The following is a 20,081-nucleotide window of genomic DNA, read 5'->3' as shown; positions in this document are numbered from 1 at the left end:
TAAGAGAAAGCTCTGCCACCTGCTTTAGCCTTCACTATTCACGGTACCAACAAACTCAGAATTCAGCCAATTATCCTTCCTAGTCCCTCAGCAATTATCAGTAGTGGTATAAACAGAGTTTTAAGAGAATTATCACGAAACGTTTGCTATTTCTTCACAATAGCCTTAATACATGTAATACCAAGCTGATGTCTGGTCTGTATGCAGCAACCTGTTTGTACAGTAATCTATGAATATAATATGTAAGATGATAGCTAGACACTGATGAAAACCAGTCACTGTGTGTGTTTGTTTGTTTGTGTGTGTGTGTGTGTGTGTGTGGTGTACAGTTCTCTCTGCCATTTTTCTCATGGTAAGTTAGGCTTTTGTTGTTGTTATTATTATTATTATTATTATTATTATTATTATTATTATTATCATGTTCTTGATGACATCATATTACATCTTGATGCATAAACATTTTGAAGCAATAACACTTGATTATCATCTTAATGTTTTGTGATATGACTCAACTCTTCCTTTTAAGTTGCATCATCCAGTAATGAAAATGAGCTTGGCATTGTCTGTTATTGACAGCTTCTTCAACCAATAGGATTGTTGTAAAGATAAGGCGTCACCTCCAGATGACCAATAGGAACGCGGCATGGGCCTGACCCCGGCTTCTTAGTGTTCTTTTCCGTACCGGCGTGTTTGAGCAGTGTATGTGTGTGTGAAGACAGGTGTGGTTATTCGGAGCATTTCGGTGAGATGTACTACTATTATTATGCATTCTTTCTCGTGTTTCTTTGGGTATATTTCTCGTAACTTTATCATGCCTTAGGTTTCCTATCCTACTGCCGAAGCTGTTCTGTACACGACACATTATACAGCACAGGCTTCTCTCGTCGCGTGTCGAATAGCTAAAGCTAGCTAGCGAGCTAACTGTCTGGCAGTGAACCTGGACTTAATTAGAAATCACGTCTTTAGCACTCGAGCAAACTGATGGTATTTTGTGGTTAATATGAAACAGGAGCTACGATTTAATTATTATTCTGAGGTGTTAAATCAGTGCTGCTGTTTAAACCTGCGCAATAGGCATGAAACTATAGCTCCAAATATGTGTTCAGATCAGTCTTAAGCATGCTTGTTTATTTATTTATTTGTTTGCTTGTTTTATTTATTTATTTGTTTGTTTGTTTATTTTGAGTAGGTAAAGTCCACCGTGTCGTGTAGATTCATATATATGTTCATGCATTTAAATGATCACTTATCTCTGACACATGCATATGAGGACTGGTCAAGTGCTGATGCATGAATTGAATGAACTGCATGAATCTTACCCAAGTGTTTATACACGCAGTGTTGTCAGCTCACTTCAGGGGTAAAAATTGCTTAGTATAGGCTCAAAGTCGCCAGATGACGCCATAGAGTCACTTACATATTCTAATAGCGTTAATTCATCATCATGATGATGATGATCAAAACATTGTATATGAAAGAGGGTTGTTTTTTGGAAGTGATTTAGGATAGAGTAGAGTTTGATCAGATTGCAAAATAGTTTTTGTTTATGGTGTTACAACAACCTGTCTGTTTTATATGTATTTACAAAATACGATCATTTCTCTCAATAACAGACAAAAAGAAGCTGTGGTAGTGAGCAGTCAGGAAATAGACGCAAAGGGAACAGGTATGGATGGATTTACTTGCTTTTGTTACTTGTTTATATATATATATATATATATATTATATAATATAATATAATATAATATAATATAATATAATATTAGTGTGAGGGAGAGAGAAAACGAGATATAGATATAACAGAGAAGAACAAGACAATACATACACAAACAAGGCAAACAATGGTGATTAGTAGAGATGCACCAATGTATTGGCCGATAAAGGCAATTTTTCACGCTATCGGCCCATAGTTTAGAAACCTCCGATGATCAGGGCTGATTATATCCTATCAATCAAAAGAGGGCAGGAAAACACAACGATTTCATGCTGCGTGTAAAGATGTCTCTTGTGTGGAATGTTGACAAAACAGTAGTTTGTAATCTCTGTAAGCTCTGCACTGATAAATTTTACACTGGACGCTGCAGCTTGAGTTTCGTCATCGAGTCAATTTATTTTATTTTTTTTTCTGCGCTGAATGAAAGTGCCAGTACACTGTTGAAAGATTTAAATGAAGATGAGTTGACAAAAAATATATATTGCACAGAAAAATATATTAGTAGAGTAGTACATTTCATATCCAGTTAATGTTAATGTATAAAAAAGTTTATTATATATTGCCAGTTTGATGTTCAGTGATGAAGTAGAAATGCTTTTGTTTGTGGTGAGTGAATGTGAACCTAACAGGAGGTTTTTTAGTATTCAATCAATTCATTTTGTTAATGTGAATTAATAGCATTCAATAAGTTAAGAAATGTTACTTTAATATTCAGAATTTAGTTAGTGTTTTATGTAATGTGTTTTATGTTTAAGACCAGTGACCAAATGTTGAAATGGAGAGAATAAAGTTTTTATTTGCATTTCCTTCAGAATTGTGGAATTAATTATTACTAATTTATAAGAAGGCATAAAAGGCAAAAAAAGACAGACCTAACGGTTATTGGTATAGGCGGATATCACTCTGAATAGTTGTTTATCGGTATTGGCTGAGAAATTTAGTATCGGTGCATCTCTAGTGATTAGTGTTTGTCTGTCAGCAACAGAGATTAGTCATTAGGAACACGGGTTCACACAAGCACAACCCGGTCAGGTTTTACACACTGGTGGTGAGTCGGGCAAACCTGCATGTAGTCGTCCAAATCAACTTGTATAACCTGCAGCTGTGATGTGAGCTGGAGAACCGTATCAAGTGCAGAACAGTCACTAACATTTGCTCAAAAAGTTTGAATTAAAGTCAGCAGATCCAGCCGGAGAGTCGGTTTATTGGTAACACCTAACACTTTATACATTTGCATATGTGAAACAGAGGACTCTCATTTCCCATTCATGTCTGCCTCCATAGGAGTGTTGCAGTGTCGTCATCTCATCCACATGGCTCTCCATCTCACTTTTTTCTGTGCCAAAGCATTTACATGCTGGCAGGTGAAGCATCAGTTTGTGCAGGGGGTGTGTGTGTGGTCAGCTCAGCCTGTCTCTTAAGGAAATGCTTGAAGTAGTGGATTACTGTATGTTGCATCCTGACTTGAGTTGAACACCATATGGTTGCTCGCACTAATATTTGCAGGACTTAAATGATATCTTGGCAAGATATTAGGCTTGTGTGTTTTGCCAGTGCATGAGGGCCTCGTGACTTCTGTGGCATCGTGAGTTTCATAACTCTACCAGATTCAGTAGTGAAATTGCTCAACGGTCTGCGGTGGAAGCTTGCAGTCACGCATTCTTTTTCTACTGCACTTTACTTTGTTGCTGCATTAACACTACATCCATTTTAGTACTGTTTTGTTTCTTCATATCATAGAGACTTGGGTTGCATGTTTGAGTGTTCTGTAGCAAAATGCAAATTCGTAGACTGGTTTGCATTTCGACTAAAGGCCACGATGAGGCAGATGTTAAAGCAGTTCAGATTTGTAGGGGATGTATTTTATTTTGATGTTGCTACCACATCTACTGTGCTCTTACTAAAGAGGTATTGTGAGAAATGGTGTTACTATTCAGTAGTCCTGGAAGCAACAGCGCAGTTATTAGTGCTGCTGGTCCCAAAAGTCTCCACACACAGTTGCAGTGTGTTTGCTGTGTGTGTGATGTGCTCACCATGTTTCCTGTTAAAGTCCAATGCAACCTTAGGACAACTTCCCAATCCAGCCATGAGAATGATTTCAATACGTCCTTCTTTTGTCGAAGACATTTGTTTAAAAAGTGTTAATTGCCCCTATGTACAGAGACTTTTGAGACACCCTGTAGAGCTGTTTGCCATGAGGAGCCTCCCATGAGGATGTTTTTTTTCTTTTTCTTTTTTCCACCCATAGGATAGTAGTCAGGTGTTTTGAAAGACGTATGTTGCTTTCATTTTGTATGAGGTTCTCTTGATCCTCATTCAAGTTCAATGCTTGTTTCTTGCCATTTTCTAAATTGTAATAGAGACGCCAGGTGAAGTTGGAGAAAGCCTGCTGAACTCTTTTAATCGGAGAAGTGTGTTCAAAGGGGAACTTCTCTTTTATGTCTTTGGTTTCTAGTGTGCTCTACATGGGATTAAATGCAGCAAGAGAAGAATGAGTTACAGGGTTTGGCATACAGTATTTGCCTTGTTTGTTTGGCTTGCAATTACAATAGCTTGCTAAATTGCTGGTTTAACATGATTACTCCTTCCCTAGATGTATGGCTCAAATGTGCTAGGAAGTGATGTTTTTTAAGGCAGAATTTTTAAGACAAGTTGTTGTTGTGTTTTCTGATTTCCTAGTCCTCTTTGAACAACCCAGCCAGCATGGACACTTCACTGACTGCTGCTCAGATCCGTGAGAAGTTTATTGACTTCTTCCGTCGCTATGAGCATGAGTATGTGCACTCGTCCTCCACCATTCCCCTGGATGACCCAACCCTACTCTTTGCTAATGCTGGCATGAACCAGGTAAGACTGTCACACCCTTGTTAATGTAGTATTAGTAGACAACAGTTTTCTAAGCTGTATAATTTACTATAATATTAGCGTCTTTGAATGCAAAAGCTTGACGTGTATGAACAGGCTTTATGTAAAGAAAATTGAAACTGTAGTCTGTCATGTCTGCAGTTTCTTCCTGGGGCAAAAGTACAGTTGCGAGGGTTATTTTGTTTTCTGGAATCATGTCCTTTGTTTTCACCTAATCTTTTCATAGTTCAAACCCATTTTCCTAAACACCATCGACCCATCCCACCCCATGGCTAGACTGAAGCGTGCTGCCAACACCCAGAAGTGCATCCGTGCTGGTGGTAAACATAATGACCTGGATGACGTGGGAAAGGATGTGTACCACCACACCTTCTTTGAGATGTTGGGCTCCTGGTCCTTTGGAGATTACTTTAAAGTAAGATATAGGGACCCAACCGGGCAGCAATACAAGAGTTATTGAGTACGACATTCTGAATGAACGAATCTGATTAAATAAAAAGCGATCAAATATATTTCTCTTACTGCTTCTCATGTAACAGAATGTAGTAGAAGGTTTAGGCTGCAGTTAAATTCTTGTGGAATTGTTTTTTCCTCCTGTTCCATCTTTAGCAATTGGCCTGTAAGATGGCTCTGGAGCTGTTGACCCAGGAGTTTGGCATCCCTCTCGAGCGCTTGTATTTCACCTACTTTGGAGGACATGCTGAAGCAGGTCTTGAGTGTGACAATGAGTGCAAGCAGATCTGGCTTGACCTAGGGTAAGTGTGAATGTAGATGAGAAGATGAGTGTTTAGCACACAACCGACACAAAAAAACACTTTAAATCTACCCCTAGATTAGAAAATGTATGCTGTTAATTTTTTTATTTTTTTTACAACCATCACAGTTTGATATCTCACACTACACAAACATTTATATTAACTCTTGAAAAATTAGGCATATGATGCAAGGCTGCTGCATCGAACAACATTCTTACAAGTGGGATTAGCAGATTGCAGGCTTTCAACGACACACCCAGGCACATCCAGGTGAAAGGCAAATGTCAACCTTTCACAGACAGAAGAACAAAGGATTATGGGGTTTTAGGGTTGAGGTGGTGATGTTTTTCTTATTGTTCATGACCTATCTTTTTGTTGTTGGTTGTTTGTTGTTGTAATCATGTTTGTTTTTGTAACCATGGCATGGGTATTTTCTCTGACTATTAAATGTCTGAAAAATATATACGCACAACTATGTACATTGGCCTCGCACTTACCTGCACTCATCTATATACTCTAGGGCTGTAATGATGGGGGAAAAAAAAAGACAGTGTGCAATTCATATCGTGAATATCGGCATTATGTTAATTATGCATCTAATACAATTGCACTTTGAACACCATAGGTCACAATCTGCACAACCCTTAAAATATATAGCGATCTGACTGATCGCACCGGATCGCAAATCCCGACATGCATTATAAGTTATACAGTTACACAGCCATGTTATAACGGTTAAAAAAAGATCTTCAGTAAATTTCAAATGACGCCCGCCCCACTTCACTGTGAACTACAGTGCTCAAGAATGAGGCCGCAGAACTCGTGACTCTGAAGCACTATTACTGTTTAAGAACGATTCCTCAGGCACTTGTGTGGAGCTCATTATGTTTCAGTTGATCATTTTTCCCAGGTCAGAGACTTTTGTTTATTCAATCAAATTTTTAGGAGAATTTATCAATTTATTTATTTATTTATTTATATATTTTTAACATCATGAATCTGTAGTACATTTTGTGTACAATATTAAACCTATTATTATTTAGTTTCATACACAGAAAAATGCACATTTTGCATTTTTTATTGTTTAGAAATAGTGTGTTCTGTAATTTTTTTTTCTTCAAAATTTTGTTACAATATTCTGAATTCAATCATAAATGCTGAAGCCAGTGTTATGAATTGAATCAAACTGACTTGAATGTACTGTTACACCCGTAATATACATTGACATTGTACTAACACGACTGTATGTGGTGCTTGTAGAAGTGTATCAAGCACTATAATTAAGAGTCTAACTGTCTTGTAAGTGTGAAATCTGCATCCATCAGTTCAGCAGTCATAAACTGTTTGTATTTTGGCGTATCATTTGAAAATCGCAGATTTTGTCCTTTCATGTAGCGCGAGAGATTCATTTGAATAACTTGCAGTGACTGGGCCATGACGGAAATAAACAAACAGCACAAGCAAGTGGGTGAAACGAGACACATTAGAATAACTCCTGTATTATTTATTGCTGAAACTAACATGCAGCACAACATGGACATGTCACAAATTGCATACTATTGTTCTATGCTCTAGAAAGTCAAAGCTGTTGCCCAGAAACCTAACAGAGTACGCTAAAAATTGATGGCTAGCGTAATGTAACTAGTTGATGTATGGGCAACTAGTTATGTGCATTCAATACAAACAAAGGGAAATATGAGAGGATGACACTGTAGCTAAATTATTAGCTCATAGTTTTTGTACATTGTTGTATTTGCCATTGACAAAATGTTGTTAAAGTATTGGCCAACATTTTGGTTATTAGATAATAGGAGTAGTAGTTGATGCATAATCCGAGTATGTGCTACTGAAGCAGTGACTTATTCACACGTTTCTAATATGTCTGTCTATATAATGCTGTTAATGACACTTGGTGTCCATGGTACATTTGGGTGGAATGTTTCCTCAAGGTCTGCTGTGTGTCTGTACTGTGTGTCAGGGTGGCAGAGGAGCGTATCCTGCCAGGTAACATGAAGGACAATTTCTGGGAGATGGGAGACACTGGTCCCTGTGGGCCCTGTAGTGAAATCCACTACGACCGCATCGGAGGCAGAGACGCTTCACACCTTGTCAACATGGACGACCCTAATGTGCTGGAGATCTGGAATCTGGTGTTTATCCAGTTCAATAGGTAGAATAAAGGCACTTTGACTTTGGGTAAACAGACATGTGGATGCACAAACTAATTTAATCTAACTTTTTGAATACCCTATGCAGAGAGTCCGAGACAGAGCTGAAGCCTCTTCCTAAGAAGAGCATTGATACTGGAATGGGGCTGGAGCGACTGGTCTCTGTCCTGCAGAACACGATGTCTAACTACGACACAGACCTCTTCATTCCTTACTTTGAAGCTATCCAGAAGGTATAAGCACATCTGTAGGCCCTATGTATTTGTTATTGTATTTTTCCCTAACCTAACAAGCACAAGTTTGGTTTTGTTTGCGAAGGGCACAGGAGCCAGGCTTTACACTGGAAAAGTTGGATCAGAAGACCAAGATGGCATTGACATGGCATATCGTGTTCTAGCTGACCACGCCCGCACCATCACTATAGCTCTGTCTGACGGTGGTCGACCTGACAACACTGGAAGGGGGTGAGATTATGGAGTAGCGCTCAGCAATAATTGTGGTGTATTGCATAGTTTGTGACTGTATTAAAGCTTGTCTGTGTGTGTCTCTGTAGATACGTTTTGAGAAGGATCCTGCGACGCGCTGTACGGTATGCTCATGAGAAGCTGGGGGCTCAGAAGGGCTTCTTCGCCTCTCTGGTGGACGTGGTGGTGCAGTCACTGGTGAGAATGCATCCTAGAGAGAAAGATATTAACGTTTGAATGCACTGGTTTAGTGGAACTCTTGATTTTTGTCCATCTCTTATTTGCCATTTTATTTAGAGTTAATGTAATAAGAATCTTAATTTCTTTAATTGCTGCCATCCAAGAGGTTGTTGTGGTTTTTTTTTTTTAAAAAAAAACAGTTTTTGAGAGATTTTCCTGATTTATATAATCTCTGCTCACAGGGAGATGCTTTCCCAGAGCTGAAGAAAGACCCAGACTCTGTGAAGGATGTCATTAATGAAGAGGAAATGCAGTTTCTTAAGACTCTTAGTAGGGGGCGACGCATCCTGGACAGGAAGATCCAAAACCTTGGAGACAGCAAAACTATTCCAGGTTAGTGTCTCTAGTCTCTCTTAAATTAATTTATCTTTCACTGGTTCACTGGTGTGAAAAGTGTGTGCAAAGCTTGCGTGGTTTACGTATCCCCATTCTAATAGTCCATTCACACTGAATTCTGCTCAGAGCTGTTCGTCGTTAGTTGTTTCTATAACTACGTACACAGAACAACACTGATCGCTATGATAACTCGCTGTTTAGCATCTTTCACTGGCCAATAAGGTAAACTACAAAAGTAATTACTGTAAGATTATTGAGAAATTAAACAAGTCAAATAGTGATATTACAAGCCTAACTGCCTTATCTTGACGTCAGACTTTTTGAGGTCTGCTCAGGTTACAGTGGGAAAAAAGTATTCAGACACCTTTTTAATTTTATTATTATTTTTTAAATAAATATAGCTCCAGTGCATATATCAACATTTGCACAATTAAGGTCTTTATATGTGTACTAATGAATATGAAAGTATGTGTTCATGAGTATAAAACAAATATATATATTTTTTAAAAAAAACTTAATTGAGGGGGAAGGTATTTGGACACTTGGATTTTTTATATATAAAAAATTAATTACACCCCAATTTCAAAAAAGTTGGGACACTGTAAAATGTAAGTAAAAACAGAATGTAATGATTTGCAAATCTCGTAATCCCATGTTATTCTCAATAGAAAACATATCAAATGTTTAAACTGAGTAAATGTACCATTTTAAGGGAAAAAATAAGGTCATTTTGAATTTCATGCCTGCAACACATCTCAAAAAAGTTGGGACGGAGACAACGAAAGGCTGGAAAAGTGTTACTTATAACATATGGGTTTGAGACTTGCAAATCATTGCATTCTGTTTTTATTTACATTTTATACAGTGTCCCAACTTTTTTGGAAGTGTGTGTGTGTGTGTAAGGCTACAGAAAAATAAATAATGTTCTAAATATAAATACTGCAAAAAGTGTTCTTGTGCAAATTGCTCCTGGTGTCGTCATAAAAGGTTAGTTGGGAAGATTTCACGCAACAAGCAGCATGATGATGATGAAGGAGCTTCCTAAAGTTCTCAGGGACAACATTAAAGAGCACTCGAATGGAAAAAGCTACAGAGCCATAGCAAAGAACAGACAGTATAATTGGCTCAATGATGTACAAGTCCCAAGGCAGGTGCACCGTGCAAGTTGCAGGATGTCCTGAAAGCAGCAGTTACACAGAGAACAATACGCAGTGAACTGCACTGCAATTATCGCCATTCCTACACCATGCGTAAAACTCCTCTGGTTAAAAAAGAACCAGAGAGACGCACATCTAATAGCATTTAGAGAAATCAGAACTCTTGTAACAATACACTCCGGTCAGTGAAAACAAAAATATACCTCTTAGCAATAATTCAGCTCCTCATGTTTTGAGAAAGAAGGGTTATGCATATGATTTCAAGAACACCATACCCACAGTGAAGTACAGACATAGGAGGGTTGCTCCTGCAAACAGTACCGGGGCATTACACGTCATGAGAGTAAACATGAATGGCGTGAAGTACCTGGATGTATTCGAGAATTTAATCTCCTCAGCATCAGAAACAGAATCTGGGGATTAACATGGAGGTTTCAGCAAGGCAGTGACCCAAAACCTACAGCCAGAATAACTCAAGGAGGCCTGGCATTGCCTAGCCGATCTTCTGACATGAATACCTTGAAAATTTATGGAGGATTTTGAAATTTCGAGTCCATCATAGGGATCATCGAAAGCTTATGGAATTGAAGACGATTTGCCAAGAGGAATGGGCTTTAACAGAACCACGCTTCTACAAAAAATTACTTAAAAAAGCTGTAATTGCCAGCAACAGCATGACAAATGAAGTACTAATGTTGGTCATTTGTAGTCTCCGACTACTTTTCCCCCTTATCAAGTTTGTTCTTTAAACACATTTGTTTATGCATTTTTGTTTGTATTAATAAGTATCAAGTCAAAATGTATTGTGTGTAATTTTGAAGTGGATATATACACTGGAAATATATTACATTGCAAAAGCAACATCAGAATACTTATTTACCCTATTTAGTGTGTGTCGTGGTCTAGAAATCCCATTAGATGTCGCTGTGGCAGAATTCTGGAAAACGGCCAAAAATTACGACTAAAATTTTAATCAGAATTTAGTTTTTCTGCAGGTAATACACCGACATCTCTTCTTTAGAAAAACATAAGTATATTCCACCAAAATTAAGGTTTTTTTTAATGTTATTTTTAGTTAATTAATTAATTTTTATTAAAAAAAATTAATTTAGGCTACTTCCTGGTTCTGTTCTGGCTGTCTGCCTGTATGTTAAGTAAGATGCCAGTTAAACAAACGCACCAGTCAGTCTTCCTAAAAAATGTCTACAACCTTGTTAAGTGTACTTTTTTTGGATCACTACGTGGCATAGCAAACAAGACATGGCTAATTGATTCAGGTTGCAATCATATCAGCTGTCAAAATGTGAGCTGCACCTAAACCGTCACATTGTCAAAACCGAAAAGTGAGCTAACAGTTGACAGCAGATAGCTTGTATGTGTTATGCATACTCTGTTTCATCCTGTGCAGGGGACACTGCCTGGCTGCTATACGATACCTATGGCTTCCCTCTGGACCTGACTGTCCTCATTGCAGAGGAGAAAGGAATGGGAGTAGACCTAGGTGCGTTTGAGGAGGAGAAGAAAGCTGCACAGGTGGGAAAGCTCAAGTTGCTCCGTGATGCTGAAAAGTGTTTGGAACAACTAACTTTTATGGTCAAATTAGAACCACTACCATTTTCTTTCCTAAACACATAGGATCTTGGGAAACACAGAAATCTTACTGAGAACATACACTTCGTAAATACAGCCAGTGACTGTTTAGCACTGGACTAAGTAAGAAGTTTACATGGGCTCTAAAGGTTCTCTCTCCTTTGTGTGCTGTTAGCTGAAGTCCCAAGGCAAAGGTGCTGGAGGTGAGGACCACATCATGCTGGACATCTATGCCATTGAGGAGCTGAGAAACAAAGGAGTCCCTGCCACCGATGACACACTGAAATACAGCTACACCTCTGATGACAACGGCAACTACGGTGACTAACATTTGCCACACATTAGTCTGTGTGTGTGTGTGTAGTCATGTTGTAACCAAGAGTGCATGCGTGCGTGCAGAGTTTGAGCAGGCTGTTGGCACGGTGCTTGCTCTGAGGCGTGAGCGTGCGTTCGTGGATGAGGTGAGCACAGGACAGGAATGTGGTGTGGTGCTCGATAAGACATCTTTCTATGCTGAGCAGGGAGGTCAGACCTTCGACGAGGGATACATGCTGCGTGAGAACGACTCCACAGAGGACGTAAGAGACGTGGGAAAAGAGGAAGGGGTGTTATTTTAAAAAGGAGCTCAAGCAGTTGTTCCTTTAACCCACATATTCTGCATTTTGATTGTGTTCTGTGTGTCTCAGAGGATGGAGTTCACGGTGAAGAATACTCAGGTGCGTGGAGGCTACGTGCTGCATGTTGGAACTGTATATGGCACGCTGAAGGTTGGAGACCGTCTCACTCTGCATGTTGATGAGGTAAGAGATGAGCTTATTTAATCTATTCATTTATTTTATTCTATATTTATTTGCATAGCTCAGATCATTGTTTTAGATTTGGATCTTTGTTAAGAAGTCTAAACAATACTTGGGTTTCTGGAGCACATAAAGTGAGGTTTCATTTGTATATGGCATGTCTCTTGAAACCCTTTGAGGTAAATTTATTTATTTATTTATTTATTTATTTATTTATTTCCCCTCAGCACCTTCAAAAACGAAAATTGGCCCAGATAGGAACCCTTAAATTCAACACAGAGGAAGTGCTCGGATTAACACAGTTAAAATCGGATAGAATTAAATCCAAGCAGTCAGAGTAACCGAGATATGACAAGATAATATTGTAAGGAAGTTATCAAAGCATTAAAAACCCTAGTTTACTTGTCTTAAAGACTGGCTTAAGGTTTTTTTTTTGTTTGTTTGTTTGTTTTTATTATTATTTTTTATATATTACAAGTTCAGAAATGCAAAATGTTTCATTTGATGGCACAAATAGCATCAACAAAGGAGATATTTTCATGTAGTCACATGTGGGATTCAGGACCAGTGTTCCATCTTTCTGATGACAAAAGTTCCAGTTATTTTGTGCAGTTTTTTTTTGTCTCCTGTGAAGTCTATTATACCATAAATGTATCTTCTTTCCCTGCTCTTGGACTCCTTCAGGCTCGCCGCAGGCCCATCATGAGTAACCACACTTCCACCCACATCCTGAACTTTGCTTTGAGGTCAGTGCTTGGTGAAGCTGATCAGCGTGGTTCCCTTGTGGCACCAGACCGCCTGCGCTTTGACTTTACTGCCAAGGGAGCTATGAGCACAGAGGAGGTGCGCCGAACTGAGGAAATCGCCAGCGCCATGATAAAGGATGCCAAGGTAGTACAATAAGTCCTATTAGAAAGAGTTTTGCACATTTAAACCTTCCTATCTTTTAAACCCAAATTCCTTCCAGAAGTTAAATTGCCTTGTTATATGTATGATAGAATTTTTTTTGGTTACTCAGTATCCAAGTCTTGATTAATGTCATGTTTTCAGTAGCCAAACTTGTTAAACTACATTATAACCACCATTCATGGTATTTCCTTCCCTATAGCCAGTGTATGCCAAGGAGGCCTCACTTGCAGCTGCCAAAGCTATCCAGGGCCTGCGTGCTGTCTTTGACGAGACTTATCCAGACCCTGTGAGGGTTGTGTCCATCGGCGTCCCTGTGGAGGATCTACTGGCCGACCCGAGCAGCACTGCAGGCGCTCTCACCTCCGTTGAGTTCTGTGGTGGAACGTAAGTTTAAAGTACTTCTGCACTCACAAACAGCATTTTAGTTAGTGCACTCCTCTTGGATGGCTGATTCTGAATTATATAGATTGGTGTTTGGGTCAAGTTTGTTGACATGCTGGTAATTTCACATTTTTCTACATAAAACAGAGGCTTTCTCAGTATTTGTGTAATGGACTAAATCGGGGAGTGTTGCATATGAGCTTAGTTTGTGGTGTGAAATAGCTTAAAGCCACTGAATAGGAGGTCCTGTAGGATAATCATTCATTACTCTCCTTATGCTCTGTGCTATGCTAGCATATTGGCGAACTTCATAAACTGTGAATATGATGCATTTTGAGAGGTTTGGCTTTCCACCAGAATTTGTAGAAAGTGGGGATTTGCCCATCTAGACAAGAGCATTAGTGAGGTCGGGTACTGATGTCCGGCGAGGAGGCCTAGGGCGTAGTCAGCATCCTAGTTCATCACAAAGGTGTTCAGTGGGGTTGAAGTCAGGGTTTTGTGCTTGTTTTCATGGCCCTTGCTACACATTGTCATGCTGGAACAGGTTTGCCTCTTAGTTCCAGTGAAGGGGAAACTGAATGTTACATCATACAAAGACATTCTATACATCTGTGTGCTTCCAACTTTGTGGCAACCGGTTTGGGGAAGTCCCACATATGGGTGTAATGGTCAAGTGTCCACAAACTTTTGGCCATGAAGTGTACATCTGTCTATGACAAATGCAAGCTATTTAGGATGGCAGGAGGACATGGGTCGGTCAAATTTACATGCCGTGCATATTCTATAAGTGATGGCTGCAAGGCAAATCACAGATTTACTTGTCGAAAATAAGTATTTAATAATTTTATATATATATATATATATAATATATATATATATAAAATATGGAAAAGCAAACATTTTATCCTCTTTGAAACAGTGCCTGTTAATAAAGGTGATGCACTCTATCAAATGCCACACAGAAGTTAAAATTTGCTAGTAATTTTCACACTTTAACAACAAAAAAAGAGCAGTCACATGGTTGGGAAAAGTAAGTACACCCCTACATTTATCACACCTTCAAATCCATAAATTAGAATCGGGTGTTGAAAATTTTGTGCCAGTGATTAGAACCTGCTTAGGGAGTGCAGGTGGAACCGGTCTTATTTAAGCCCCTCTCATATCTAGTGTCTGGTGTTCCCTTTGTTATTGAGGTGTGTAGTGTCATCATTTCAAGATCAAAAGATTTTTGTAAGGCCTTCAAAAAAAGGTTGTGGATGTCTGAGTCTGGCAAGGGATTTAAAAAGATCTAAAAAATATTTAAAATGCATCGTTCCACTGTAAAGAAAATCATTTACAAATGGCGCAGATTTCATATGACTGCCAATTTGTCCAGGGCTGGCCGTCCCAGCAAATTCAGCCCAAGAGCAGACCATCTGATACAAAAAGAAGTTTCTAAGAACCCCAAAATTTCATCACAGGATCTGCTAGTAAGTCTTGCAACTGTTGGTGTCAAAGTGAATGCTTCTACTATCAGAAAGAGACTGCACAAATTTGCCAGGAAAAAGCCTCTGCAAGAGTTTTCCAATGAGCATACACTGTAGGCAAAGACCAGGCCTTTTGGAATAATGTGCTCTGGACTGTCAAATCAGTCAAACAGCAGACATGTTTGGTTTTCAGGAGAAGCACCTCATACCAACTGTGAAGCACTGTGGTGGAAATGTTATGGTTTGGGATTGCTTCGCTGCCTCGGGGACCGGACAGCTTGCATTCATTGATTCAACTATAAATTCTGCATCATATCAAAGAGTGCTTCAAGAAAATGTGAGGACATCTGTCCGAAACTTGAAGTTGAACCAAAAGTGGACCTTTTAAAAGCATAAAGATCCTAAGCACACTAGCAAATCCACCAAGAATGGCTTAGAAAGAGGAACTGGAGGGTTATGGAATGGCCTAGTCAAAGCCTTGATTTGAATCCCATTTAAATGTTGTGGGGTGATTTGAAATGGGCAGTACATGCAAGAAAACCCTCAAATATCTTACAAATGAAAAAATATTGTATGGAGGAGTGGTCAAAAATTCCAGCAAGCCGATGATTTAACTCTTTAATTAAGACGTGGCTATAATCTTTGACAAACTGCTCTGGTATAAAAGGTATAACATGCTGTTATTGGTAAATAATCAGAGTGGTAACATCAGCACACCTCCCTGTTGTTGCCATTCCTGTAACGACACACTTTATTCCCATCTTATTATACTTTGATTATTTTAAATACTTAAAATGAGGTATTTGGTTCATCAGTACTTGAACACTTGCGAAACCTTTCAGATGAGTTCACTCCTACGATTGTGACAAGTTAGTGTAACAAGGATTGCGATGTCCATGCCAGAGACATGATGCAATCAGACATGCCAGTCCAAGTCAGGTTGACCTACTCACAACACAGATTTTTACGAATTAAAGGGCTTAACCTTGAACCATGCTTGTTATCTCAGGCACCTGCAGAACTCTGGTCATGCTGCCCAGTTTGTGATCGTGTCCGAGGAGGCCATCGCTAAGGGCATCAGGCGAATCGTGGCTGTGACTGGAGTACCGGCTCAGAAGGTGATCACTCAACTGCTTACAAATTTATTACACATTGACTTTTAGTTAGTTGTTATTAATTAAATATCATTTATTTAAATAATAATCTGAATGCTCCATGTTGTAGCAGCATAAATTGTGTGTTCTGATGACTGTCGTATGTTAACAGGCCCAAAGGAAAGCTGATGCCCTGCGTCAGTCCCTGTCTGCCATGGCTAAGAAGGTGAAAGCTCAGACTGCTCCCAATAAAGACGTCCAGAAGGAAATAGCAGACCTGACTGAGGTGAGCTTCAGTTAACTCATGTGTTAACACTTACTACTTTTTTTTTTTTTTTTTTTTTTTTTTTTTTTTTTTTTTAAATATACACATCCTCCCCACAAGATTTAATGCGTAATGTTCTCTTTAACATATATTTCTGATGTTCCAGACCTTAGGAACTGCTGTGATCTCCCAGTGGCAGAAAGATGAGATGAGGGAGACTCTGAAGGGCTTGAAAAAGATCATGGATGACCTGGACCGTAGCAGCAAAGCTGATGTGCAGAAGAGGGTGAGAGAAACACACATGGGCATAATGAGGCTTTCTTATTCCTTTCCATTCTAATCCCAGTGGTGGCTCAGCATCTTCCAGTCCTTAATTATTTATACAGACCAGTGTGTGACGGTGCAGAGAAGCAGAGTTGGCATTATGTAGGGCATTGTGTTGGACCTTTACATTGTGTTGACCTTGTAAAGTGCTTTTTGCGTATGCAGCATTTAGTCTGTTTGACTTGAACTGTGGTATATCTTTCCCTCAGTGCAGTTTGTTTAGGCAGGTAAGAACAGAGCAAGCTCACGCCATGCAGGTGTGGACCAAAGCAAACTTTTAACGTGATTTGATTGCAGTGAGAGAGAGATTTAACCCTGAATCAACTCAAATGCAAGAAGTGAACCAAACGTCCCATGTATTTGGATTTTCTGGCTTTTTTTTTTTTTTTTTTGTAGATACGAGCTACTGATCTGACCCATGAGGCACACACTGAGACAAAGGACAGCAGAATTGTGATGTGTTGTAGATATCTGGACCCTGGGGGGAAAAAAACAGAAAATAAATGCTGGTTGGGATAAACAAAATATTTTATATTAGTTACATATAAAGCTCCATTTGGGTTGATGTTAGGGTTTTCTTTGTGCACTTGGAAAAGGGTTGTTTACTTTTTTTGCATGTAAACCTTATTCCGTCACTGGTCAGAAATACATTTTTCAGCCCTGCATGCCTTTTAGGTTTATTGTTTTGTTTTTTTTCAGTTATGTGCAGTATGAAACCATGTCAAACCAGTGTGAAAACAAATTGAAAGTATTGGATCCTGATTTGGAGTCAGCAAATGAACTAATAGGTGTGTAAGTGCCCTTAAGCTGTGTTTAGATTTTGTGTGTGTGGGGCTCTGAATTTGCTGTCACTATATCACTTGCATCTTAACTGTGGCTGAGAGCGTAATATTACTGTAAGTGAGAGCGTAAAATTAGCCGCCAGACAATTGCTACAAAAATTAGAAGGAAATAGTCCCGTGGTGCTTTTTCAAGGCCATCTAAAACATGTTTTTTTTTTTCCTCACTTTTCCTGATCCTATCTACTGAGTAAAGAGGAGATTGACGAAATTAAGCACTCCATTTCTTTGGAAGGCCCTGTGGAGTTCAGCAGCCTTGTAATCAAATCTAGTCTGCATTGTGGGTGTTAATATGGCTGATTAAGATTTGCTGTTGGAGATGATGACCGTGGTGGAACTCTCAAGTACGATGGAGTTACTCTGATTGATAATTGAGCTTGGAATATTCAAATCGCATTAAAATCCCAGCACCACCTATCTATGACTGTTGAAGCCTTGAGTAAATCTCTTAACCCTCTTTACTCCAGGTGCATCATGGTTGAGCCTACGCTTTAACCCCAGCTGGGATGTACAACAAAATTACTTCTACTGTGTGCACACACAAGTATGATCGTAAAGGCATGCATGCTTTCTTTGTCTTGGCCTTTCTTTAGGTTCTGGAGAAGACAAAAGAGATCATCGAAAGCAGCCCAAACCAGCCTCTTCTCGTCATGGAGATGGAAAGTGGAGCTAGTGCAAAGGTAATGTCTCACTTATCTGATTAAAACTACACATGTGCTAGACACTGATTATAGCATATGGTCGGCTACCTGAACAAACTACAGTAGCACACATCTGCCATAAACTATGATCACGTTTTACAGTATTGTAAAAAGAACTTGAGTGGTAAGAGTGCTGGATATGTTCCTCTCTCTCTGAACATATAGGCTCTGAATGAGTCCTTGAAGCTGCTGAAGTCTCAGTCCCCTCAGACTGCTGCCATGCTATTTGCTGTGGATAATGAAGCTGGCAAGATTATCTGCCTCTGCCAAGTGCCACAGGTAAACTACACCAACCTGCTGCACAAGTTCAAAAAGTCTTTCACAGTAGTGCTTTATCATCTATTACATTTGACCTGGAGTCAAATACTGTTGGGGCAAGGCCCCTAGTAACCTGTTAGACTAGTAAACTATTATAGTATTTTGGAAGGTACCACTAGTCATGTAACTGGAATACTATGCATGTGTACCCTTTTTTATTATTTATTTTTTTACATGTCTGCAAGTTTTCTCTCCTCTCTGTTTTTGCAATCAAAATAGTGAACGATTCAAGGACAGGACAATATTATGTGCAGCTGAATAAGTGTTTATTTTTGATATTTAAAGAATGCACAATATTTTATTTTTAAATGAATAGTGTTATATTTGTTTCACTTCTTTTCTGTGCAGGAGCTTTCAAATCAGGGCTTGAAAGCCAATGAGTGGGTTCAGGAAGTGTGCCCTCTGCTGGATGGAAAAGGAGGCGGGAAAGACATGTCTGCTCAGGCCACAGGCAGAAACACACAGTGTGTCCAGGAGGCCCTGAAGCTGGCCAATGAATTTGCCCAACTCAAACTGGGACAAAACTAGATCCTTCTGAGGGTTCAGGGACAAGGCCTGAAAACCTTCTCTAATCTGACTTAGAGTAATGCAATGCTGTCTGTTCACAGAGCCATCTCAATTTGCATCTCAAAAGCTATTGGCACCCTCTTTCTGTGTCTGGGAAAAGTACTGAGGGCAAGATGGCACCTTAAAATATTATTGCACCGTCCAGTCAGCTCTCCCCTAGACTATAGAAGCACAAAAGGGGGAACACCTTTCTGATTGGCTGATAATTCATTGATTGACACAAGCAGGTATCAATGAAATGTTAAGCACCCTTGAACCTAGCACTAAAACCACTGCAAATTTAATATCTATATATACATGTGTATGTATAATAATCATTTTCTGTCTCTGTGCCATTAGATAATAATAATCTCATTTTCTTTCCACTACTGGGGAGTTGTTCTAATGGTTCTAATTTATAATGCATCATGACCTTTATTTCACATGTTTGACCCAGCTGTTCATTGATTCTAAATAGTCATACATGCTGACTTAAAATAAGTGAGAGACTGACTTGTTTCTTGTCCTGTGGAATGACATTTTACTCGATTGCAAGCTGTCTTACTGTTGGCCTGCTGTAGATGAAAAATCTTTTGCATACTGGAATAAAAGGGATCAGTGTAGTCAATTACTGGTGCATTTCATCATTCATAATAGCACATGAAAACCCTTCCTGCTTTAGCTGCTTCCTCATGCCTGCTTCAAATCAAACCTACTACTACTGTACTACATTATCACACAGGTAGACCAACAGTATATTATATGCATTTATTTGTTACAATAGCATAAGAGGTTGGAAAAGGAAAGTGAGGGAGAGAGAGAGAGCGAGCACTGACCCGATGACTGTCACTACACCATTAACAAGTTGGTGTTCTATTAAGTAGCGCAATAAAATACCAGGAGGATATGTACAGTGTGTGTCGTCAGTGGTTCGTTTGAAAGGCTTTAGGTCAAACACATCAATGAGGGAGTCAGGTCAGTATAAACATTAGCACAGCAGGGCTTTCACTCCCAAAATCACAATGATCCGTAATACAAAACCTCAGTCTTAGATTCTTAGCAACTTAGCTGCATCTACCGCTGTAACCCCAACAGTGAAAAGAAGGGAAATTCCTCAGTAGAGGAGCCAGGCACAGATCTATAGGTCATGGA

The 20,081-nt window shown here is 39.2% G+C and overlaps 1 protein-coding gene across 2 annotated transcripts; it reads left to right on the top strand.

The window, feature by feature from the left end:
* The first annotated feature begins 636 nt into the window (after nt 1-636).
* Nucleotides 637-19,557, top strand: aars1 (alanyl-tRNA synthetase 1). Of its 2 annotated transcripts, XM_053623026.1 has the most exons (22): nt 648-742; nt 1,614-1,666; nt 4,394-4,561; nt 4,806-4,994; nt 5,189-5,334; nt 7,313-7,504; nt 7,591-7,735; nt 7,821-7,966; nt 8,056-8,164; nt 8,389-8,539; nt 11,108-11,232; nt 11,465-11,609; nt 11,689-11,867; nt 11,976-12,089; nt 12,771-12,977; nt 13,195-13,379; nt 15,852-15,960; nt 16,109-16,222; nt 16,368-16,487; nt 17,958-18,044; nt 18,231-18,344; nt 18,732-19,557. In XM_053623026.1, the coding sequence occupies exons 3-22, from the start codon at nt 4,418-4,420 to the stop codon at nt 18,909-18,911; spliced, it is 2,901 nt and encodes a 966-aa protein (XP_053479001.1). In that variant the 5' UTR covers nt 648-742; nt 1,614-1,666; nt 4,394-4,417; the 3' UTR covers nt 18,912-19,557. The 2 variants fall into 2 exon arrangements, with proteins under 2 accessions (XP_053479002.1, XP_053479001.1); XM_053623027.1 differs by lacking the exon at nt 1,614-1,666 and having other exon boundaries at nt 637-742.
* The last annotated feature ends 524 nt before the right edge of the window (nt 19,558-20,081 follow it).

The sequence above is a fragment of the Ictalurus furcatus genome, chromosome 4, assembly GCF_023375685.1.
Source record: "Ictalurus furcatus strain D&B chromosome 4, Billie_1.0, whole genome shotgun sequence".
NCBI classification, from domain to species: domain Eukaryota; kingdom Metazoa; phylum Chordata; class Actinopteri; order Siluriformes; family Ictaluridae; genus Ictalurus; species Ictalurus furcatus.
Note: the sequence above shows the minus strand (reverse complement) of the source record. Positions and strands in the feature narration are given on the sequence as shown.